Source organism: Macaca nemestrina, chromosome X (assembly GCF_043159975.1).
Source record: "Macaca nemestrina isolate mMacNem1 chromosome X, mMacNem.hap1, whole genome shotgun sequence".
Classification (NCBI taxonomy): Eukaryota; Metazoa; Chordata; class Mammalia; order Primates; family Cercopithecidae; genus Macaca; species Macaca nemestrina.
Genome location: NC_092145.1, coordinates 105,364,985 through 105,390,556, shown reverse-complemented (window position 1 = coordinate 105,390,556; position 25,572 = coordinate 105,364,985). Strand labels below are relative to the sequence as shown.

General features: G+C 39.8%; 2 protein-coding genes and 1 pseudogene across 5 annotated transcripts; 2 read left to right on the top strand and 1 right to left on the bottom strand.

Annotated features, from left to right (window-relative positions):
* The first annotated feature begins 510 nt into the window (after positions 1–510).
* LOC105493759 (PAGE family member 2B) lies at positions 511–18,232 on the top strand. Of its 4 annotated transcripts, XM_071088572.1 has the most exons (8): positions 511–615; positions 1,542–1,633; positions 1,996–2,104; positions 2,847–2,972; positions 15,445–15,536; positions 15,855–15,963; positions 16,716–16,841; positions 18,091–18,232. In XM_071088572.1, the coding sequence occupies exons 2-8, from the start codon at positions 1,550–1,552 to the stop codon at positions 18,105–18,107; spliced, it is 663 nt and encodes a 220-aa protein (XP_070944673.1). In that variant the 5' UTR covers positions 511–615; positions 1,542–1,549; the 3' UTR covers positions 18,108–18,232. The 4 variants fall into 4 exon arrangements, with proteins under 4 accessions (XP_070944673.1, XP_011759934.2, XP_070944674.1 ...); XM_011761632.2 differs by lacking the exons at positions 15,445–15,536; positions 15,855–15,963; positions 16,716–16,841; positions 18,091–18,232 and adding an exon at positions 4,238–4,358; XM_071088573.1 differs by lacking the exons at positions 511–615; positions 1,542–1,633; positions 1,996–2,104; positions 2,847–2,972 and adding an exon at positions 14,413–14,524.
* On the bottom strand, positions 7,320–9,208 carry LOC105493760 (replication protein A 70 kDa DNA-binding subunit pseudogene; annotated as a pseudogene).
* Positions 18,233–21,458: 3,226 nt separating the features above from the next.
* On the top strand, positions 21,459–25,293 carry LOC139360806 (putative G antigen family E member 3). Its single transcript, XM_071088857.1, has 5 exons — positions 21,459–21,579; positions 22,506–22,597; positions 22,924–23,032; positions 23,776–23,901; positions 25,166–25,293. The coding sequence occupies exons 2-5, from the start codon at positions 22,514–22,516 to the stop codon at positions 25,180–25,182; spliced, it is 336 nt and encodes a 111-aa protein (XP_070944958.1). The 5' UTR covers positions 21,459–21,579; positions 22,506–22,513; the 3' UTR covers positions 25,183–25,293.
* Positions 25,294–25,572: the final 279 nt, after the last annotated feature.

The window sequence follows — 25,572 nt, the reverse complement described above, 5'->3', positions numbered from 1 at the left end:
GCCATTTCAAAACAGTGGGTGAAACAGGGATTCAACAACTAAGGTTGAGTTCCTACCACTTTAATGTTGTCCAGCTGGATCAATGATTTTGAACGTACAATAATGCAACCAAGAACTATGAATGTCTTATCGTATTAGAGTGGATAACACCACTGCAAGCATGACAGCAAACTCGTGAAGGAGGCAAGAAAATGATTTCTGGAAGCGTATATAAAACAGGTATTAAAATATTTAAGATTTATTTCTGTGATGGTGAATTTTTCTGAAACACATTATTAGAGTAAGCTGGGGCTCATATTCTCCAAAGCCACTGGAAGGGAAAGAAAGGTTGGGCGGGAGAAAAAGAAAAGTGCTTTGCAATTCATTTTCGATGTTAGGAGCGCTGCTGGTTTAGGTTCTCCACAGAGGCAGGAAAACTTCAGTCTGGAGGCGAATGCCCTCCTCAGTGCGCATGTTGCACAGACCTGTTGCTGCGCATGTCTGTTGCTACGCGTGTCTGTTGTTGCCTGTGCGCCTTACTGCCCACCTTCTGTCCACGCAGAGCTCTGCAGGGAGAGGTTGTGTCTTCATTCTTTCCGCCATCTTGATTCTTTCTCACTGATTGAGACGCAGCCGGTAGGTCCGCAGAGCGGTCTTCCTGAGAATTTAGTTGTGAGTGAATGTGTGGAGGAGCCAGCGTTAGGACAGGTCCTGCAGCACAGTCCGTGGCTTCTGAGGGAAAAGGGCCTTGCAGTCATCGTCCAGCTCCTCCTAGGTCGCCATGCCACCATGGGACTTGTCTTTGGGGCTGGGCTGGGACAAGGGAGGAAGGTGGGCCGCAGAGGAGAGGGATCGCGTGAAGATGGGGCGAGTGCTGCGGGTGCTGTTAGAGGTGTCTGAGTCCGGGAAACTCCTGGAACCCTCTGAGACAGGACAGTTTCTACACTCCTAGGTAGGGGCGCGGAAAGGGACAGCGTGTTCGGTAAGGAAGGGGCCTGGGAACTGGGAACGCTGTGGGCTGGTGACTGCGGCCCTGAGGTCTGTAGAGTGCCTGGCAGAGGTGTCCCGTGAGGAGCATAACGTTCACTCTGTTTCACAATTTCTCACCTCCGCTGTGAACGTCATGGGAAGGAATGGGTGAGGCTGTGCTTTCCAGCAAGACTCGATTTTGGGAAGGGTGTGGGGGTGAAATGGGCCTAGCAAATCAGAGTGGGACGAAAGCAGTAGTCATTTCAGTTTCAATTCTCTGCCCATTTTTTCCTAAATGTCTTCATGATGGAGAGTCTGATTGTGAAACCAAAACTCAGGAATGTCTTCTGTCTTTTGCTATGGCGTTAAGGTGATTTCTGTGCCTCTTCAACTGTGATACAAACAAATCTGTCCTTAGTTTGATTGCAAAGCATGAGTACTTATCATTGCTCTGTGAATTAGTTTGAAAATAGTTTCAAAATTAAGATAAATTCAAACTTTTAAAAGTACAAATCACCATTTTGCCATGGAATGTTCATATATATAGCTAAGTTCTTACACACTTTTTCCAAATAACAATATTCTGTTTTCAGTGGGAAATATGAGTGAGCATGTAAGAACAAGATCCCAATCCTCAGAAAGAGGAAATGACCAAGAGTCTTCCCAGCCGGTTGAATCTGTGATTGTGAGTCCTTTAACATTTGATGTTTTCTATTAACACAATTTATTTTACAAAATATATTTGAGCTAGTGTACATGCACTGGTCCAGGGGTTCCATGCTGATAAAAAAATGATGATTGCATTTCATGAAGGAAACTTTGGTTCAGAAATATTATATTCTGGTGTTACCTGTATGGATATGGATATTTCTCTCTCTCTCCCCCCCCGCCGGTGTGTGTGTGTGTGTATATATATATATACACACACACACACACACATATATACGTCTGTTGGAAGAATATCTTTAGATTTATGATTCGATGCACATATGCATTTGTGTATTTATATTATTGAGTTTTTATTCACACACACACTTACACCCTTAGGTCCAGCAGCCCACTGAGGAAAAACGTCAAGAAGAGGAAGCACCAACTGAAAATCAGGGTATTGCACCTAGTGGGGAGATCGAAAATGAAGGAGCACCTGCTGTTCAAGGTGAAGGGAGAGTGGAGAATAATGCTTGTGGGTGGTGGAGGTATATTTATGCATTATATTTTATGACATACCAGTAACAGGAGGCCAGAAGACAATAGAAGGAATCTTAAACATTTCCTGCTGCTGCTGTGGGGAGGGGTGGGACAAGGACACATAAAAAGCCACAAAACTTTCCTACCATTTTGACAGAGGCTTTTTATTGATTGGGTACTTGCATGGTTGTCATAAGCCTGTGAGTGTTTTCCAGAGCTCCTGTTTGGTTTGCTCGGCCATTTCCTGTTTTTTGGTTTGTTTTGTATTTTATGTTTCTGTGGAAGAATGGCTCCTTGTAGCTTCCTAGTCTGAAATCTGCAGACATCTCATGTATTTTTTAAGAAACTTTTTAATACACATTTATTAATGCTTCCTCATGCCATGTTACTAAGTGCTGGAAACGTCAGTGCCAAACTGTAGCCTAAAGCTCATAGTCTAGTCAGACTGACTCAAACAAATCACTGATTTAATGTGATAAGAATAAGAGCAAATGAGTACAAAAGGGGCAAGTAAGTTGTCTAGGGCCAGCCTTGGGAAAGGAAAGGGTGATGTTTGAACATCTCTGCTTTCCTGTTTTCCTGGCAACAGACTCCTGAAATAATTAGCCTACAGGTTTTTATTTCATAATGATGAGGGAATAAACATTATCATTTCCTCGTTCATAGTTCACGTTTTAATTTGTAAACTGATGACCTTTTTATCTTTTAAGGGCCCGACGTAGAAGCTTTTCAACAGGCACTGGCTCTGCTTAAGATAGAGGATGAGCCTGGAGATGGTCCTGATGTCAGGGAGGAGACTCTGCCCACTTTTGATCCCACTAAAGTGCTGGAAGCAGGTATGTTGTTCAATTAAGATGCTAACTATAGGGTGTCTATTTTCACAATATTATATTTTGTGTGACACAGAGGTAAAATTACTGATACTTTAATATCATATTTCACGTCTAAAGATTCTTTGAAGGTAGTTCAGATCCCAGATGGCTGCCTCACACACTATCAGAGATAGAGGGCCAGGTATGCTGGCTCATGGTTTTAATTCTAGCACTTTGGGAGGCCGAGGCCGAAGGATCACTTGAGGCCAGGACTTCAAGAGATGGAGAAAAATTGGGTCAAAGTTAATTGGATTATGATATGAAAGATTCATGAAACATGCTAAGAGAGTAGATATCGAGTGTCTTCACAGCTATTTGAAGTAATGCAGATACTATTAGCTTGATGTAGCCATTTCACAATGTGAATATATATTTTAAAGCATCATGTTATATGTGATAAATATATTCGATTTTATGTGTCATTTTTAAAAAAAGATATGAAAACATGTTGTGACTTTTGAATGTAAAGTCATTTAACCAACAGCCAATAATTTGCAGATATTTTTATAGAGGCCTGTTTTTAACAAATATGTAACATGTTTATAATAAGCATCAGTTTATTTTGTGATGTTAACTGTGATGGTAATGGCTTACAGCTAGCGTGGGTATTCAGTTTACTGTATAAACTGAACTGCTTTTAGGCATGTAAAGAGGCAGGAGTACTGGTGAAAATAGTGACAAATGTTCACCCTACTTAAAGCAACTGCATAATGGCTAAACTAGTCCAAAGTAACGTTTTTACACTTTTTCACAAGAGACACAAAACAAATGTAATACTGACTTTTCTATTTCCTTCACTTAGGGAGTTCTAAATATATTCTGTGTTCAGAGTGTTATTTCATATTAAAATGTTTAAATGATACTTTAAAAATATCTTTTTCCCTTTGGATTTTGTTTCGTTGAATTTTCATTGAATGTATATGCGTTTTTTTTCTTTGTTTTTTTGCTTTCCACTTATACACACAAATAGATTCACTTGATTGAATTCATTCTGAAGTTGAACAGTCTCTTTGTTTTCTTATTCTACTAGAAAAAGTGGCATGAATTAAAAATATTGTTAATATGCCTGGAAGTCTACCTTCAGAGTATATTCAGAGGCTATCTGGTTGTAGGCTGAAGGGTCACCCTCAGGGTTCTGATATTGGTTCATGAACACGGTAGTTGTGTACCTCTAGTGTCATATGAATAAAAATCTGGTAACAGGTCCTAATTTTATATTTATGTTATAGGTGATGTGCAACCATAGGTTTACACCAAGAAAAATGAAGACTGAAACGAAGAATGTTATTGTTATGCTGGATATTTGACTGATAACATTCTTTTATTAAAGTTTTTCAGTTTTCTGCAAAGAATCCTTGCATGTTTTTGTTAAATTTGTTTCTGGATCTTTAATAGTCTTGAGAATTGTAATTTTTTTGAACGTTTAAATCCTGTGTTTGAGATGGTACATAGAGATAAAATGTTGGTACATTGATTTTCTATCATAGATAGATAGGAAGCTGGAAGCTTTCATAGTGGGATGCCAACAGCTGCACAGATAGAAAAGGCCACGTGGGGCCAGGCATGTCCACCATGGGCTTTCCACCTTCCCTTTTTTAGCACATGCACAGTAAGAACGAAATGAGCAACATGGAGTAGCCCAGGCTGAGGACCCGCCTGCATAATAAAAGATTAGGGTGGGGGCTGCCAAAGATTCACACTCTATGCAGGTGGTACACCTGGTCCTAACCGGTTGTTTGTACCCTATGTGGGTGGTCAGATACTGCCTCCCCACTAGCTCATCTATAAAAACCCCTGTATTTCATTGCAGGATGGCAACTGTTTTTTTCTGGGACCCCTCTCTGCAGTAGAAAGCTGTTCTCTTTGTTTCTCCTATTAACTTTCTGCTCTACACCTCACTCTTGGTGTGCCCATGTCCTTGATTTCCTCGGCTGTGAGTCCAAGAACTCTGGGTGTTACCCCAGACAATGAGGCACTTCAATACTAGCTGTGGATCTGTGGTATATGACTTTTATTACAATGAAGTATGTTCCTTCTTTCACTGGTGTTTTCAGCATTTGTATCATGATGACACACTGAGATTTATTAAATGCTTTTCAGCATCAATTGAAATGATTATATGGTTTTTATCATTCCATTGATATGATTTATCACATACATTAATTTGCATATGTTAAACCATCCTTCCATCCCAGGGATAAATCTCACTTGGTCATGATGATGATTCTTTCTAATGTATTGTTGAATTTGATTTGCTAGTATTGTGTTGAGGATTTCTGCATCAATATTCATCAGCGGTTTTGCCCTGTAGTTTCTTTTTTTGATGTGTCTTCGTCTGGTTTTGGTATCAGGGTAATACTGGCCTCATAGAATGAGTTTAGAACTATTCCCTCCTCTTCTGTTTTTCAAAGTAGTTTGAGTAGAATTGGTATTAGTCCTTCTTTAAACGTTGGGTAGAATTCAGTAGTGAAGCCATCAGGTCCAGGCGTTTCTTTACTGGAAGACTTTTATTATGGCTTTGATCTTGTTGCTTGTTATTGGTCTGTTCAGGTTATGGATTTGTTCCTGGTTCAGTCTTGAGAGGTTGTATGTATCTAGGAATTAGTCCATTTTTTCTAGATTTTCCAATTTATAGGTATGGAGTTTCTCATAGGAGCCAGTTATGATCCTTTGAATTTTTGCAGCATCAGTTTTGTAACATCTTGTTTTTCATTTCTTTTTCATATTTTTCTTTTTTCTTTTCTTTCTTTTTTTCTTTTTTCTCGAGACAGAGTCTCCTTTTGTCCTCATGCTTGAGTGTAATAGCAGAGTCTCAGCTCACTAGAACCTCCACCTCCAGGGTTCCAGCAATTCTCTTGCCTCAGCCACCCTAGTAGGTGGAATTACAGGCGCCTACCACCATACCTGGTTAATTATTTTTATTTTTAGTAGAGATGCAGTTTGCCATATTGGCCAGGTTGGTCTTGAGGTCCCGGCCTCAAGTGATCCACCTGCCTCAGCCTCCCAAATCCTTTTTCATTTCTGGTTTTATTTATTTGGGTTTCTCTCTTTTTTTCTTAGCTTGGCTAATGGTTTGTAAATTTGGGTTAACTTATTAAAAAGACAACTTTTTGTGTTATTGATCTTTTGTGTGGTTTTTTTCATTTCAATTTCATTTATTTCTGCTGGAATCTTCATTATTTCTTTCCTTCTAATTTTTGGTTTGGTTTGCTCTTTCTTTGCAGCTCTTTAAGATGCATCATTATGTTGTTTATTTGAAGTTTTTACCTGTTTTGTTGTAGGCACTTATGGCTATAAACCTCTTTCTGAGTACTGCTTTTGCTGTATCCCATCGGTTTTGGTATGTTGTATTTCCATCGTCATTTGTTTCAATAAATTTTTTAATTTCCTTCTTAGCTTCTTCATTGACCCATTATTCATTCAGGATCAGATTATTCAGTTTCCTTTTTTTTTTCCACAAGCAAAGTATATACTGTTTATTAAAACAAAGCAAGGGAAACAAAAGGCTTCAAAATCCTTTCCATGTAACGTAGCTTTAGTCAAAAAAACAAAATATACGAATGCCAGGAATATGTACAGGTAGAAAAAGTATGCATTCACCAAGTGAAATGCAACATTAATTGAAATGAAAACTAAAGAAACGCTTTGTAGTCGCTTGGATTTCCCTAGGGGACAGCAAGTTAATGCTTATCAGCAGTCCTCAGAAGAGACAATTTTGATTAATATCAGACCCATCTGACTCAGTCTATTAAACCCTGAAGGAAGGATACTCTTCAGATATAAAAGAGATGCCTTTGATTAATAATTCTACCCTATTGCCATTCCAAGCATTAACAACTATGTAGCACCTCTAGAAAGAGAGAGCCTTTGAATTCTAGGAAGACACAGTTACTAAAATACCCAGGTGCCCACAAACGCTTCTCAGCTCTCCCTGCTGAGAAGAACCCAAGTTGTGAGGTTGGGGGGTCACTGCTGGAGCAGGAAAAACCTTGTTACATAATTTACTTCATGGTCTGCAGTTAGGGTCAGTGACTTATGACATAATTCCTGCTTGATGATAATGAAATTTACAAAAGCCTGAAGGCAGAGGGAGTGACTGGTCTTACACTAACCACTGGCTAACTCCGTAGGCCTGACACGGTCTACACCACAGCCACCCGCACATATTTTCCTTTGCCTACTGATGGGTTCTGAGATGTACACAAGAGAGGAAATTGCTTAGTCCACCATAGAGAGCTTCTGTGCTGAGTAGCCAACATGGGATCGTCACACAGAGGTGGGAGGAAATCGATTCTATTCTGGCTCTTTATTTGCAAACTTCTGCCCAGTCGGCACTGCTCTCTTCACATCGACGCGCTTCTCCTGATGCTCAGGACCAGCCTTCGGCCGTACTCTCTGTAGTCCACCAACTTCACGTCCATCACAGTGGCCTTAATTCGAGACTCTTCGTTGTAGGTCTCTACTTTGACCCTGACTCTGAATATGAAAGATCGGAAGTTGGCATTCTGGAAAACTTCTTCAAATGCCTGTTCATTCTTATCTTTTAAATCCCCAAGATAAGCAGCATTTTGTCCAAGGATAGCTTCAGCAGACTCCTGGAAACAAGTCACCCACTGATTCTCTTGAAAATAATCTCTTGCAATATTTACTGACAGGATCATGTGGTACTTGAAATTGGGAAATTCGGTGTCGCACTTCTCACAGCGGTACAATCCGTTCTGTTGATCAATCACTTTCTTATTGCAGTCCTGAGTCAGGCAGGCTTGGTACATGCAGTTCTCTTTGCGAGGATACACCACTGTGGCCACAGAACCGAAGTAGTCCGGCTTGTTGCTTTGGCCCAGGTTCACGAATTTGACCTCGTACAAGGTTTTCCAGTTGGTGTTGCCCCCTCCAACACTGCCGCTCTTTAGATCAGAGATGGAAACACCGTCTAAGGCTTGTCCTGCGTCAAACCAACCACGAAGCTTACAGGCCTCCGGGATGTCAGGATTCGCAATGATAGTGCTTGAAGACAGCACGGAGAGGCTCCGTCCACCGAAATCAGAGACTCTGGCTCCTTTGATAGCCAATACGGGCTGCCTAGAACCATCAAATTTATCAGCATCTTCCCCCCACAGCGTAGCAGTCACCACCTTCCCGGATGTGTCCATTAAGTAGATATTCCTCTTCGCAACCTCTCTGTTGTTAGACCTCACTGTGATTTTAGTGGCATCTTCGTAGCTCTTGCAGATCCCCATGATTTCTACAAGTGAGTCTTTCATCTTGTTCTCGAGGTCATCAATCCCCGTGAGATCAAACTGAACCATAGGTAAATGATGGCCGTCTTCACAGGGCATGACGGAAGTCTCGTTATTGAAGGTCATCTCGAAGTCATTTTTAACAGCTGTGAACTGTTTGTTAGCAATCTTCAGGGTGCCTTTTGGGAAATAATACACCTTGTTCACTTCAATAAGGGGAAAGAACTTGTCCACTTCCTCGTTGAAAGCTGTAGCTCTGATTTCACCACTTTCATCAACCAGTTCCAGAGAGAAACGCTTCCCTTCCCCTCGGGAGTTGCTCCAGGTACAGATCTGACTTTTGTTGGTAACATGAGCACAAATAGTCCACTTGAACTGGTAAGGAGTGAGGCTGGCAATGGGCACCACTTTGGACTGTGTTCCCCCAGAAGTGTTTGACAGGCTGGGACCTCCAGCTTTTCCAAATGTCTTTGAAGCACCATAAGCCTTAGAAACAGTGGAACCCGCTCCGGAGCTTCCGTGCTATTGCTGGGGCTTGCTGCTTGCCGCTGGGCTGCCTTCTGACACTGGAGGAGCTGCTTGTGGCTGCCCGTGTCCTTCATTATAGGGCACTGGATTGCCAATCTTTACTCCAACTACTTCAGCTGACTTCAAAACTTCTAATTCCATCAAAATAACTACTCTCCTTCCGTCTTTCAAAGTGTTCACGATAAATCAGTTAATCTGGCAAACACAGTTGCTGGACAGTTGTTCTTGCTCCACAAGGGGGTTCAACTGTGTTGCCAACATGAAAGAGGATAGAGGGTTCAATCCATCACTCACAAGCAGTCGATAACATGGAGGACTATTCCCCATAGTAATGGGAGGGATGTTGATGACTTGGAGGATGGGCTTTATGGATGTATCCCCCTGCTGCATGATGGTCGCAATGGCCCCCTCGCTCAGTTGCCCGACCATGGCTCTGCCACCCCGACTCCCGCACGGACCCCACAACAGCTCGAGCTTCCCCTATTCAGTTTTCATGTATTTGTATAGTTTCCAAAATTCCTCTTGTTACTAATTTCTAGTTTTATGCCACTGTGGTCTGACAAGATCCATGATATTATTTCAGGTTTTTTTTTTTTGTTTTTTTTTTTTTAATGTTTTGAGACCTAACATATGGTCTTGTCCTTGAGAATGATCCATGTGCTGGGGAAAAGAATGTGTATTCTGTGGCCGTTGGATGAAATGTTCTGTAAATATCTATTAGATCTATGTGTCTGTAGTGCAGATTAACTCTGTTTTTTTTTTGTTTGTTTGTTTGTTTTTGTTGTTATTGTTGTTGTTGAGTTTCTGTTTGGCAGATCTGTCCAATACTGAATGTGGGGTGCTGAAGTCTCCATCTATTATTTTATTGGGGCCTATCTCTCTCTCTAGCTCTAATTGCATTTGTTTTATATATCTGGGTGCTCAAGTGTTGCGTGCATATGTATTTAAAATTGTTAATATCCTCTTGATGAATTGACCCCTTTATTATTATATAGTGACCTTTTAGTCTCTTCTCAAAGTTTTTGTTTTGAAATCTATTTTTTCTTATTCTTTTTGTATCTTTTAAGTTCAGACATACATGTGGTGCAGGTTTGTCATGCAAGTGAACTTGTGTCATGGGGGTTTGTTGTACAGATTATTTTGTCACCCAGGTATTAAGCCTGGTACTCATGAGCTATTTTTCCTGATCCTCTCCCTCCTCCCATCCTCCAGTCTTTGGTAGGCCCCAGTGTCTGTTGTTCTCCTCTGTGTGTTGATTTTTTCTCATTTTTAGCTCCCCTTATAAGTGAGAACATACAGTATTTACTTTTCTGTTCATGCTTTGCTTTGCTAAGTATAATGACCTCCAGCTCCATCCTTATTCCAGCAACAGAGATAGTGTCATTCGTTTTTATGGCTGTATACTATTCCGTGGTATATATGTACTACATTTGCTTTATCCAGTCTACCATTGATGGGCTTTTTGGTTGATTCCATGTCTTTGGTATTGTGAATAGTGCTGCAGTGAACATATGTGTGCATGTGTCTTTATAACAGAACAGTTTATATCCCTTTGACTGTATACCCAGTAATGGGATTGCTTGGATCGAATGGTAGTTCTGTTTTTAGGTCGCTGGGGAATGAGCACACTGTTTCCCACAATGGTTGAACTAATGTACACTTCCACCAACAGTGATTAAGTGTTTCTTTTTCTCCACAACATCACCAGCACCTGTTATTTTTTAAATTTTATTTTATTTTTTACTTTTTAATAATAGCCATTCTGATTGGTGGGAGATGATATATCCTTGTGGCTTGAATTGCACTTCTCTAATGATCAGTGGCTTTGAACTTTATTTCATATGCTTGTTGGCCGTCTGCATGTCTTTTTAAAAATGTGTTTGTTCATGTCCTTGGGCCACTTTTCAATGGTATTATTTTTTGTTTTGTTTTGTTTTCTGAGATAGAGTCTCAGTCTGTTGCCCAGGCTGGAGTGCAGTTGCATGGTCTCCGCTCACTGCAACCTCTGCCTCCCTGTTTGAAGTGATTCTCCTGCCTCAGCCACACTAGTAGCTGGGATTACAGGCATGCACCACCATGCCAAGCTAATTTTGTATTTTGTTGATTTAAAGTCTGTTTTATCAGAGACTGGGATTTCAACCCCTGCTTTTTTTTTGCTTTCAATTTTCTTGGTCAATATTCCTCCATCCCTTTATTTTGAGCCTGTGTGTCCTTTGCACGTGAGATGGATCTTCTGTATGTATCACACCGATGGGTCTTGACATTTTATCCAATGTGCCAGTCTCCACATTTAAGATTAATAGTTATGTGTGAATTTGATCCTGTCATCATGATGCTAGCTGGTTACTTTGCACATTAGTTGATGCAGTGTCTTCACTTCATAGTGTCATTGTCTTTATATTTCTGTTTGTTTTTCAGTGGCTGGTACTGGTTTTTCCTTTTCATATTTAGTGCTTCCTTCAGGAGCTCTTGTAAGGCAGGCCTGACGGTGACAAACTCTCTCAGCATTTGCTGTCCTGGAAAGGATTTTGTTTCTCCTTCCTTTATGAAGCTTAGTTTTGCTGGGTATGAAATTCCGGGTTGAAATTCTTTTCTTTATGAATGTTGAATATCGGCCCCCACTCTCTTCTGGCTTGTAGGGTTTCTGTAGAGAGATCCGCTGTTAGTCTGATGGGCTCTCCTTCGTAGGTAACCTGACCTTTCTCTGTGGCTGCCCTTAACATTTTTCCTTTTGTTTCAACCTTGAAGAATCTGATGATTGTTGTCTTCAGGTTGCTCTTCCCAAGGAGCAACAGAGTAGTGTTCTCTGTATTTCGTGAATTTGAATGTTGTCCTGTCTTGCTAGATTGGGCAAGTTCTCCTGGATAATATCCTAGGTCTCTGGGAAATCAGCACACTGTTTCCCACGATGGTTGAACTAATTTACACTTCCACCAACAGTGAATAAGTGTTTCTTTTTCTCTACAATGTCACCAGCATCTGCTATTTTATTTTTTTACTTTTTAATAATAGCCATTCTGCCTGGTGTGAGATGATATCTCATTGTGGTTTGAATTGTATTTCTCCAATGGTCAGTGACTTTGAGCTTTATTTCATATGCTGTGGCCTCATGCATGTCTTCCTTTGAATGTGTCTGTTCATGTCCTTGGCCCACTTTTTACTGGTATGGGCTGTTTTGTTTTGTTTATTGAGACGCAGTCTCGGTCTGTTGCCCAGGCTGGAGAGCAGTAGCACGATCTCCACTCACTGCAACCTCCACTTCCTGGGTTCAAGCTATTCTGCTGCCTCAGCCATGCTATTATCTGGGATTACAGGCGTGCACCACCTCTCCCAGCTAATGTTTGTATTTTATGGTAGAGCCAGGGTTTTTCATGTTTGCCAGGCTGGTCTCGAAATCCTAGCTTCCAGTGATCTGCCCATCTTGGCCTTCGAAAGTGCTGGGATTAGAAGTGTGAGGCACCGCACGTGGCGTGTCTTTTTATTTTTTGTTTTTGTTTTTGTTTTTTGTAAGTTTCTTTAAGTTCTTTATAGATTGTGGATACGAGACCTTAGATAGATGCATAGTTTGTAAATAGTTTCTCCCATTCTCTGTGTTGTGTGTTGTCTCTGTGGATCGTTGTTTTTTGTTCTGTTTTGTTTTGTTTTTTTGCTGTGCAGGAGCTCTTAGTTTCATTACATTCCATTTGGCAATGTTTGCTTTTGTTGCAACTGCTTTTGGCATCTTCATTATGAAATCTTTGCTCTTTCCTACGTCCAGGATGAGAATGCCTGGGTCTTCCAGGATTTTTATGAATTTGGGTTTTACATTTAGTTTCTGAATCCACCTTTAGTTAATTTTTCTTAATAAGAGGTGGTCCTGTTTCAATCTTTTACATATAGCACCATTTATTGGATAGAGAGTCCTGTCTACATTACTTGTTTTTGTCAACTTTGTTGAAGATCAGATGGTAATAGGCGTGAGGTGTGCAGCATTATTTCTGGGCTGTGTATTCTATTTCATTGGTCTTTGTGACTGTTTTGGTATTGATACCATGCCGTTTCATTTACAATGGCCTTGTATTATACTCTGAAGTCAAGTAATATGATGCTTTGGCTTCATTCTTTTTCTTTAGGATTGCCTTGGCTATTTGGGCTCCTTTTTGGCTCCATATGAATTTTAAAGTAGTTTGTTTTTTTCTAATTCCGTGAGGAATGTCATTGGTAGTTTAATAGGAATATCACTGAATGTATGAATTGCTTTGGTCAGATTGGCCATTTTGACAATATTCTTCCTGTTCATGAGCATGGAATGTTTTTCCGTTTGTTTGTGTCATCTCTGATTTCTTTGAGCAGTGTTTTGTAGTTCTCATAGTAGAGATGGTTCTCCTCCCTGGTTAGCTGTATTCCTAGGTATTTTATTCTTTCTGTGGCAATTGTGAATGCGATTGTGTTTCTGATTTGGCTCTGAGCTTCAAGGTAGTTGGTGTAGAGAAACGCTCCTGTTTTTGTACATTAATTTTGTATCTTGAAGCTTTCCTGAAGTTGTTTATAAGATCAAGCAGATTTTGGGCAGAGAGTCTGGGATTTTCTAGGTATGGAATCATATTGTTTGAAAACAGAGATTGTTTGACTTGTGTGAAAAACACAGTGGAGTAAAAGCAAACACGGGTCAGCAATGGAATGGAAAAATAAAAATACCCATGAACAAATTTAATTTGAAGGTGAAGAAGTAATATGAAGCAAATAACACAGTCATTGTGTGGGATATGTTAAAAGACTTGAGGAATTGAGGAGTGGCTTTTTTTTTGTTTGTTTGTTGAGAGATTCTAAAATAGAAAGATGGCTATTGTCCCAGAGTTAGCATGTGATATAAAAATGGTAACTAGTATCTCAACAGGAATATTTTAGCACCTGATCAAATGATTCTGCAGTTCATCTGAAAGACCAACGTGTCAGAATTGATAGAAAAGGAGAAATCAGTGAGGGAGGGCAAGCATTACTTCACATTTTAAATACCATTAAGCTACAGCAATTAAAATACTGCAGTAGTGGTACAGGTATAAACAACTCAATGGAAGAAAATTAAAAGAAGAGAGTTACATACAAAATTGAGTGGGGATGTAGGCGATGATAAAAGAGCCATTTCAAAACAGTGGGTGAAACAGGGATTCAACAACTAAGGTTGAGTTCCTACCACTTTAATGTTGTCCAGCTGGATCAATGATTTTGAACGTACAATAATGCAACCAAAAACTATGAATGTCTTATCGTATTGGAGTGGATAACACCACTGCAAGCATGACAGCAAACTCGTGAAGGAGGCAAGAAAATGATTTCTGGAAGCGTATATAAAACAGGTATTAAAATATTTAAGATTTATTTCTGTGATGGTGAATTTTTCTGAAACACATTATTAGAGTAAGCTGGGGCTCATATTCTCCAAAGCCACTAGAAGGGAAAGAAAGGTTGGGCGGGAGAAAAAGAAAAGTGCTTTCCAAGTTCATTTTCGATTTCAGGAGCACTGGTGGTTTAGGTTCTCCACAGAGACAGGAGAACTTCAGTCACAAAAACTTCAGTCACCAGGCGAATGCCCCCCTCAGTGCGCATGCTGCACAGACCTGTTGCTGCGCATGTCTGTTGCTACGCGTGTCTGTTGTTGCGCATGCGCCTTGCTCCCCACCTTCTGTCCACGCAGATTTCTGCAGGCAGAGGTTGTGTCTTCATTCTTTCCGCCATCTTGATTCTTTCTCACTGATTGAGACGCAGCCGGTAGGTCCACAGACCGGTCTTCCTGGGAAATTAGTTGTGAGTGAATGTGTGGAGGAGCCAGCTGGCTTTGGACAGGTCCTGCAGCACAGTCCGTGGCTTCTGAGGGAAAAGGGCCTCGTCCGGCTCCACCCAGGTCGCAATGCCACCGTGGGACTCGTTATTGTGGCTGGGCTGGGACGAGGGAGGAAGGTGGGCCGCAGAGGGGAGGGATCACTTGAAGATGGGGCGAGTGCTGCGGGTGCTGTTAGAGGTGTCTGAGTCCCGGAAACTCCTGGAACCCTCTGAGACAGGACAGTTTCTACACTCCTAGGTAGGGGCGCGGAAAGGGACAGCGTGTTCAGTAAGGAAGGGGCCTGGGAACTGGGAACGCTGTGGGCTGGTGACTGCGGCCCTGAGGTCTGTAGAGTGCCTGGCAAAGGTGTCCCGTGAGGAGCATAACGTTTACTGTGTTTCACAATTTTTCACCTCCGCTGTGAACGTCATGGGAAGGAATGGGTGAGGCTGTGCTTTCCAGCAAGACTCGATTTTGGGAAGGGTGTGGGGGTGAAATGGGCCTAGCAAATCAGAGTGGTATGAAAGCAGTAGTCATTTCAGTTTCAATTCTCTGCCCATTTTTTCCTAAATGTCTTCATGATGGAGAGTCTGATTGTGAAACCAAAACTCAGGAATGTCTTCTGTCTTTTGCTATGGCGTTAAGGTGATTTCTGTGCCTCTTCAACTGTGATACAAACAAATCTGTCCTTAGTTTGATTGCAAAGCATGAGTACTTATCATTGCTCTGTGAATTAGTTTGAAAATAGTTTCAAAATTAAGATAAATTCAAAATTTTAAAAGTACAAATCACCATTTTGCCATGGAATGTTCATATATGTAGCTACGTTCTTACACACTTTTTCCAAATAACAATATTCTGTTTTCAGTGGGAAATATGAGTGAGCATGTAAGAACAAGATCCCAATCCTCAGAAAGAGGAAATGAACAAGAGTCTTCCCAGCCGGTTGAATCTGTGATTGTGAGTCCTTTAACATTTGATGTTTTCTATTAACACAATTTATTTTACAAAATATAATTGAACTAGTGTGCATGCACTGGTCCAGGGGTTCCTTGCTGATAAAAAATGATGATGACATCTCATGAAGGAAACTTTGGTTCAGAAATATTATATTCTGGTGTTACCTGTATGGATATGGATTATTTCTCTCTCTCTCTCTCTCTCTCTCTCTGTATATATATATGTCTGTTCGAAGAATAGATTTATGATTCGATGCACATATGCATTTGTGTGTTTATATTATTGAGTTTTTATTCACACACACACTTACACCCTTAGGTCCAGCAGCCCACTGAGGAAAAACGTCAAGAAGAGGAAGCACCAACTGAGAATCAGGGTATTGCACCTAGTGGGGAGATCGAAAATGAAGGAGCACCTGCTGTTCAAGGTGAAGGGAGAGTGGAGAATAATGCTTGTGGGTGGTGGAGGTATATTTATGCATTATATTTTATGACATACCAGTAACAGGAGGCCAGAAAACATTAGGAAGGAATCTTAAACGTTTCCTGCTGCTGCTGTGGGGAGGGGTGGGACAAGGACACATAAAAAGCCACAAAACTTTCCTACCATTTTGACAGAGGTTTTTTATTGATTGGGTACTTGCATGGTTGTCATAAGCCTGTGAGTGTTTTCCAGAGCTGCTGTATGGTTTGCTCAGCCATTTTCTGTTTTTTGTTTTGTTTTGTTTTGTTTTGTTTTTTTTGTTTCTGTGGAAGAATGGCTCCTTGTAGCTTCCCAGTCTGCCATCTGTGGACGTCCCATGTATTTTTTAAGAAACTTTTTAATACACATTTATTAATGCTTCCTCATGCCATGTTACTAATGCTGGAAACGTCAGTGCCAAACTGTAGCCTAAAGCTCATAGTCTAGTCAGACTGACTCAAACAAATCACTGATTTAATGTGATAAGAATAAGAACAAATGAGTACAAAAGGGGCAAGTAAGTTGTCTAGGGCCAGCCTTGGGAAAGGAAAAGGTGATGTTTGAACATCTCTGCTTTCCTGTTTTCCTGGCAACAGACTCCTGAAATAATTAGCCTACAGGTTTTTATTTCATAATGATGAGGGAATAAACATTATCATTTCCTCGTTCATAGTTCATGTTTTAATTTGTAAACTGATGACCTTTTTATCTTTTAAGGGCCTGACGTGGAAGCTTTTCAACAGGAACTGGCTCTGCTTAAGATAGAGGATGAGCCTGGAGATGGTCCTGATGTCAGGGAGGGGACTCTGCCCACTTTTGATCCCACTAAAGTGCTGGAAGCAGGTATGTTGTTCAATTAAGATGCAAACTATAGGGTGTCTGTTTTCACAATATTATATTTTTGTGACACAGAGGTAAAATTAGTGCTACTTTAATATCTTACTTCATGTCTAAAGATTCTTTGAAGGTAGTTTACACCCCAAATGGCTGCCTTGCACACTATTAGAGATAGAGCGCCAGGTGTGCTGGCTCATGGTTTTAATTCCAGCACTTTGGGAGGCCGAGGCAGAAGGATCACTTGAGGCCAGGACTTCAAGAGATGGAGAAAAATTGGGTCAAAGTTAATTGGATTATGATGTGAAAGATATGAAACATGCTAAGAGAGTAGATACCGAGTGTCTTCACAGCTATTTGAAGTAATGCAGATGTTAATTAGCTTGATGTAGCCATTTCACAATGTGTATATATATTTTAAAGCTTCATGTTATACGTGATAAATATATACGATTTTATGTGTCATTTTTAAAAAAAGATTTGAAAACATGTTCTCACCTTTGTATGTAAGTGATTTAACCAACAGCCAGTAAGTTTCCGATATTTTTATAGAGGCCTGTTTTTAACAAATATGTAACGTGTTTATAATAAGCATCAGTTTATTTTGTGATGTTAACTGTGATGGTAATGGCTTACAGCTAGCGTGGGTATTCAGTTTACTGTATGAAATGAACTGCCTTTAGGCATGTAAAGAGGCAGGAGTTCCGGTGAAAGTAGTGACAAATGTTCGCCCTACTTAAAGCAACTGCATAATGGCTAAACTAGTCCAAAGTAACGTTTTTACACTTTTTCACAAGAGACACAAAACAAATGTAATACTGACTTTTCTATTTCCTTCACTTAGGGAGTTCTAAACATATTCTGTATTCAAGTGTTATTTTATATCAAAATATTTAAATGATACTTTAAAAATACCTTTTCCCTTGGGGTTTTGTTTCACTGAATTTTCATTGAAAGTATATGCGGTTTTTTTTGTTTGTTTGTTTTTTGCTTTCCACTTATACATACAAATAGATTCACTTGATTGAATTCATTCTGAAGTTGAATAGTCTCTTTGTTTCCTTATTCTACTAGAAAAAGTGCCATGAATTAAAAATATTGTTAATATGCCTGAGTTTATTCAGAGGCTAACTGGATGTCGGCTAAAGGGTCACCCTCAGGGTTCTGATATTAGTTCATCAACATGGTAGTTGTATACCGCTAGTGTCATATGAATAAAAATCTGATAACGGGTCCTAATTTTATATTTATGTTCTAGGTGATGCGCAACCATAGGTGTACACCAAGAAAAATGAAGACTGAAACGAAGAATGTTATTGTTATGCTGGATATTTGACTGATAACATTCTTTTATTAAAGTTTTACAGTTCTCTGCAAAGAATCCTTGCACATTTTTGTTAAATTTGTTTCTGGATCTTTTAATAGTCCTGAGAATTGAACCTTTTTTGAACGTTTAAATCCTGTGTTTGAGATGGTACATGGAGATAAAATGTTGGTACATTGATTTTCTATCATAGATAGATAGGAAGCTGGAAGCTTTCATAGTGGGATGCCAACAGCTGCACAGATAGATAAGGCCACGTGGGGCCAGGCATGTCCACCATGGGCTTTCCACCTCCCCTTTTTTAGCACATGCACGGTAAGAAGGAAATGAGCAACATGGAGTAGCCCAGGCTGAGGACCCGCCTGCATAATAAAAGATTAGGGTTGGGGCTGCCAGAGATTCACACCCTATGCAGATGGTACACCTGGTCCTAACCGGTTGTTTGTACCCTATGTGGGTGATCAGATACAGCCTCCCCACTAGCTCATCTATAAAAACCCCTGTATTTCATTGCAGGATGGCAACTGTTTTTTTCTGGGACCCCTCTCTGCAGTAGAAAGCTGTTCTCTTTGTTTCTCCTATTAACTTTCTGCTCTACACCTCACTCTTGGTGTGCCCATGTCCTTGATTTCCTTGGCTGTGAGTCCAAGAACTCTGGGTGTTACCCCAGACAATGAGGCACTTCAATACTGGCTGTGGGTATGTGGTATATGGCTTTATTACATTGAAGTATGTTCCTTCTTTCACTGGTGTTTTGAGCGTTTGTATCATGATGACACACTGAGATTTATTAAATGCTTTTCAGCATCAATTGAAATGATTATATGGTTTTTATCTATCATTCCATTGATATGATTTATCACATACATTAATTTGCATATGTTAAACCATCCTTCCATCCCAGGGATAAATCTCACTTGGTCATGATGATGATTCTTTCTAACGTATTGTTGAATTTGGTTTGTTAGTATTGTGTTGAGGATTTCTGCATCAATATTCATCAGCGGTTTTGCCCTATAGTTTTCTTTTTTTGATGTGTCTTTGTCTGGTTTTGGTTTCAGGGTAATACTGGCCTCATAGAATGAGTTTGGAACTATCCCCTCCTCTTCTATTTTTCAAAGTTGTTTGAGTAGGATTGGTATTATTCCTTCTTTAAACGTTGGGTAGAATTCAGTAGTGAAGCCATCAGGTCCAGGCGTTTCTTTACTGGAAGACTTTTTATTATGGCTTTGATCTTGTTGCTTGTTATTGGTCTGTTCAGGTTATGGATTTCTTCCTGGTTCAGTCTTCAGAGGTTGTATGTATCTAGGAATTGGTCCATTTTTTTCTAGATTTTCCAATTTTTAGGCCTGGAGTTTCTTGTAGGAGCCAGTTATGATCCTGTGAATTTTTGCAGCATCAGTTTTGTAACATCTTGTTTTTCATTTCTTTTTCTTTCTTTTGTTTTTTTTCTTTTCTGTTTTTTTTTTTTTTTTTCCTGGAGAAAGTTTCCTTTTGTTCTCATGCTTGAGTGTAATAGCAGAGTCTCAGCTCACTAGAACCTCCACCTCCAGGGTTCAAGCAATTCTCTTGCCTCAGCCACCCTAGTAGGTGGGATTACAGGTGCCTACCACCATACCTGGTTAATTATTTTTATTTTTAGTAGAGATGGAGTTTGCCATATTGGCCAGGTTGGTCTTGAGGTCCCAGCCTCAAGTGATCCACCTGCCTCAGCCTCCCAAATCCTTTTTCATTTCGGATTTTATTTATTTGGGTTTCTCTCTTTTTTTCTTAGCTTGGCTAATGGTTTGTAAATTTGGGTTAACTTATTAAAAAACAACTTTTTGTGTTATTGATCTTTTGTGGGTTTTTTTTTCATTTCAATTTCGTTTATTTCTGCTGGGATCTTCATTATTTCTTTTCTTCTAATTTTTGGTTTGATTTACTCTTTCTTTGCAGCTCTTTAAGATGCATCATTAGATTGTTTATTTGATGTTTTTACCTGTTTTGTTGTAGGCACTTATGGCTATAAACCTCTTTCTGAGTACTGCTTTTGCTGTATCCCATCGGTTTTGGTATGTTGTATTTCCATCGTCATTTGTTTCAATAAATTTTTAAATTTCCTTCTTAGCTTCTTCATTGACCCATTATTCATTCAGGATCAGATTATTCAGTTTTCATGTATTTGTATAGTTTCCAAAATTCCTCTTGTTATTAATTTCTAGTTTTATGCCACTGTGGTCTGACAAGATCCATGATATTATTTCGGGTTTTTTTTTTTTTTAATGTTTTCAGACCTAAGATATGGCCTTGTCCTTGAGAATGATCCATGTGCTGGGGAAAAGAATGTGTATTCTGTAGCAGTTGGATGAAAAATAAAAATGGCCATGAATAAATTTAATTTGAATGTGAAGAACTAATATGAAGAAAATAACACAGTCATTGTGTGGGATACGTTAAAAGACTTGAGGAATTGAGGAGTGGCTTTTTTTAAAATTTTTTTTTTTTTTATTGCGAGATTCTTAAATAGATGGCTATTGTCCCAGAGTTAGCATGTAATATAAAAATAGTAACTAGTATCTCAACAGGAATATTTTAGCACCTGATCAAATGATTCTGCAGTTCATCTGAAAGACCAACGTGTCAGAATTGATAGAAAAGGAGAAATCAGTGAGAGAGGGCAAGTATTACCTCACATTTCAACTATCATTAAGCTACAGCAATTAAAATACTGCAGTAGTGGTACAGGTATAAACAACTCAATGGAAGAAAATTAAAAGAAGAGAGTTACATACAAAATTGAGTGGGGATGTAGGCGATGATAAAAGAGCCATTTCAAAACAGTGGGTGAAACAGGGATTCAACAACTAAGGTTGAGTTCCTACCACTTTAATGTTGTCCAGCTGGATCAATGATTTTGAACGTACAATAATGCAACCAAAAACTATGAATGTCTTATCGTATTGGAGTAGATAACACCACTGCAAGCATGACAGCAAACTCGTGAAGGAGGCAAGAAAATGATTTCTGGAAGCGTATATAAAACAGGTATTAAAATATTTAAGATTTATTTCTGTGATGGTGAATTTTTCTGAAACACATTATTAGAGTAAGCTGGGGCTCATATTCTCCAAAGCCACTGGAAGGGAAAGAAAGGTTGGGCGGGGGAAAAAGAAAAGTGCTTTGCAATTCATTTTCGATGTTAGGAGCGCTGCTGGTTTAGGTTCTCCACAGAGGCAGGAAAACTTCAGTCTGGAGGCGAATGCCCTCCTCAGTGCGCATGTTGCACAGACCTGTTGCTGCGCATGTCTGTTGCTACGCGTGTCTGTTGTTGCCTCTGCGCCTTGCTGCCCACCTTCTGTCCGCGCAGAGCTATGCAGGGAGAGGTTGTGTCTTCATTTTTTCCGCCATCTTGATTCTTTCTCACTGATTGAGACGCAGCCGGTAGGTCCGCAGAGCGGTCTTCCTGAGAATTTAGTTGTGAGTGAATGTGTGGAGGAGCCAGCGTTAGGACAGGTCCTGCAGCACAGTCCGTGGCTTCTGAGGGAAAAGGGCCTTGCAGTCATGGTCCAGCTCCTCCTAGGTCGCCATGCCACCATGGGACTTGTCTTTGGGGCTGGGCTGGGACAAGGGAGGAAGGTGGGCTACAGAGGGGAGGGATCGCATGAAGATGGGGCGAGTGCTGTGCGTGCTGTTAGAGGTGTCTGAGTCCCGGAAACTCCTGGAACCCTCTGAGACAGGACAGTTTCTACACTCCTAGGTAGGGGCGCGGAAAGGGACAGCGTGTTCGGTAAGGAAGGGGCCTGGGAACTGGGAACGCTGTGGGCTGGTGACTGCGGCCCTGAGGTCTGTAGAGTGCCTGGCAGAGGTGTCCCGTGAGGAGCATAACGTTCACTCTGTTTCACAATTTCTCACCTCCGCTGTGAACGTCATGGGAAGGAATGGGTGAGGCTGTGCTTTCCAGCAAGACTCGATTTTGGGAAGGGTGTGGGGGTGAAATGGGCCTAGCAAATCAGAGTGGGACGAAAGCAGTAGTCATTTCAGTTTCAATTCTCTGCCCGTTTTTTCCTAAATGTCTTCATGATGGAGAGTCTGATTGTGAAACCAAAACTCAGGAATGTCTTCTGTCTTTTGCTATGGCGTTAAGGTGATTTCTGTGCCTCTTCAACTGTGATACAAACAAATCTGTCCTTAGTTTGATTGCAAAGCATGAGTACTTATCATTGCTCTGTGAATTAGTTTGAAAATAGTTTCAAAATTAAGATAAATTCAAACTTTTAAAAGTACAAATCACCATTTTGCCATGGAATGTTCATATATATAGCTACGTTCTTACACACTTTTTCCAAATAACAATATTCTGTTTTCAGTGGGAAATATGAGTGAGCATGTAAGAACAAGATCCCAATCCTCAGAAAGAGGAAATGACCAAGAGTCTTCCCAGCCGGTTGAATCTGTGATTGTGAGTCCTTTAACATTTGATGTTTTCTATTAACACAATTTATTTTACAAAATATATTTGAGCTAGTGTACATGCACTGGTCCAGGGGTTCCATGCTGATAAAAAAATGATGATGACATCTCATGAAGGAAACTTTGGTTCAGAAATAATATATTCTGGTGTTACCTGTATGGATATGGATATTTCTCTCTCTCTCTCTCTCTCTGTGTGTGTTTATATATATATGTCTGTTGGAAGAATATCTTTAGATTTATGATTCGATGCACATATGCATTTGTGTATTTATATTATTGAGTTTTTATTCACACACACACTTACACCCTTAGGTCCAGCAGCCCACTGAGGAAAAACGTCAAGAAGAGGAAGCACCAACTGAAAATCAGGGTATTGCACCTAGTGGGGAGATCGAAAATGAAGGAGCACCTGCTGTTCAAGGTGAAGGGAGAGTGGAGAATAATGCTTGTGGGTGGTGGAGGTATATTTATGCATTATATTTTATGACATACCAGTAACAGGAGGCCAGAAAACATTAGGAAGGAATCTTAAACGTTTCCTGCTGCTGCTGTGGGGAGGGGTGGGACAAGGACACATAAAAAGCCACAAAACTTTCCTACCATTTTGACAGAGGTTTTTTATTGATTGGGTACTTGCATGGTTGTCATAAGCCTGTGAGTGTTTTCCAGAGCTGCTGTATGGTTTGTTCAGCCATTTTCTGTTTTTTGGTTTGTTTTGTATTTTATGTTTCTGTGGAAGAATGGCTCCTTGTAGCTTCCTAGTCTGCCATCTGTGGACATCTCATGTATTTTTTAAGAAACTTTTTAATACACATTTATTAATGCTTCCTCATGCCATGTTACTAAGTGCTGGAAACGTCAGTGCCAAACTGTAGCCTAAAGCTCATAGTCTAGTCAGACTGACTCAAACAAATCACTGATTTAATGTGATAAGAATAAGAGCAAATGAGTACAAAAGGGGCAAGTAAGTTGTCTAGGGCCAGCCTTGGGAAAGGAAAGGGTGATGTTTGAACATCTCTGCTTTCCTGTTTTCCTGGCAACAGACTCCTGAAATAATTAGCCTACAGGTTTTTATTTCATAATGATGAGGGAATAAACATTATCATTTCCTCGTTCATAGTTCATGTTTTAATTTGTAAACTGATGACCTTTTTATCTTTTAAGGGCCTGACGTGGAAGCTTTTCAACAGGCACTGGCTCTGCTTAAGATAGAGGATGAGCCTGGAGATGGTCCTGATGTCAGGGAGAGGACTCTGCCCACTTTTGATCCCACTAAAATGCTGGAAGCAGGTATGTTGTTCAATTAAGATGCAAACTATAGGGTGTCTGTTTTCACAATATTATATTTTGTGTGACACAGAGGTAAAATTAGTGCTACTTTAATATCTTACTTCATGTCCAAAGATTCTTTGAAGGTAGTTCAGACCCCAAATGGCTGCCTCACACACTATGATCGATAGAGGGTCAGGTATGCTGGCTCATGCTTTTAATTCCAGCACTTTGGGAGGCCGAGGCAGAAGGATCACTTGAGGCCAGGACTTCAAAAGATGGAGAAAAATTGGGTCAAAGTTAATTGGATTATGATATGAAAGATAAGAAACATGCTAAGAGAATAGATATCGAGTGTCTTCACAGATGTTTCAAGTAATGCAGATATTAATTAGCTTGATGTAGCCATTTCATAGTGTGTACATATATTTTAAAGCATCATGTTATACATGATAAATATATATGTTTTTATGTGTCATTTAAAAAAAAAAGATATGAAAACGTGACTTTTGAATGTAAGTCATTTAACCAACAGCCAATAATTTTCTGATACTTTTATAGAGGCCTGTTTTTAACAAATACGTAACATGTTTATAATAAGCATCAGTATTTTGTTGTGTTAATTGTGATGGTAATGGCTTACAGCTAGCGTGGGTATTCAGTTTACGGTATAAACTGAGTAAACTGAACTGCTTTTAGGCATGTAAAGAGGCAGGAATTCCGGTGAAAATAGTGACAAATGTTCGCTCTACTTAAAGCAACTGCATAATGACTAAACTAGTCCAAAGTAACGTTTTTACACTTTTTCACAAGAGACACAAAACAAATGTAATACTGACTTTTCTATTTCCTTCACTTAGGGCGTTCTAAGCATATTCTGTGTTCAAGTGTTATTTTATATCAAAATATTTAAATGATACTTTTAAAAATATCTTTTTCCCTTGGGGTTTTGTTTCATTGAATTTTCATTGAAAGTATATGCGTTCTTTTTGTTTGTTTTTTGCTTTCCACTTATACATACAAATAGATTCACTTGACTGAATTCATTCTGAAGTTAAACAGTCTCTGTTTCCTTATTCTAGAAAAAGTGGCATGAATTAAAAATATTGTTAATAGGCCTGGAAGTCTACCTTCAGAGTTTATTCAGAGGCTAACTGGATATAGGCTAAATGGTCATCCTCAGTGTTCTGATATTAGTTCATCAAGATGGTAGTTGTATACCTCTAGTGTCATATGAATTAAAATCTGCTGAGTAATGGGTCCTAATTGTATATTTATGTTCTAGGTGATGCGCAACGATAGGTTTACACCAAGAGAAATGAAGACTGAAACCAAGAATGTTATTGTTATGCTGGAAATTTGACTGATAGCATTCTCTTAATAAAGTTTTATAGTTTTCTGCAAAGAATCCTTGCACATTTTTGTTAAATTTGTTTTTTGATCTTTAATAGTCTTGAGAATTATATCTTTTTTGGAAGTTTAAATCCTGTGTTTGAGATGGTACATGGAGATAAAATGTTGGTACATTGATTTTCTATCATAGATAGATAGGAAGCTGGAAGCTTTCATAGTGGGATGCCAACAGCTGCACAGATAGATAAGGCCACGTGGGGCCAGGCATGTCCACCATGGGCTTTCCACCTCCCCTTTTGTAGCACATACACAGTAAGAACGAAATGAGCAACATGTTGT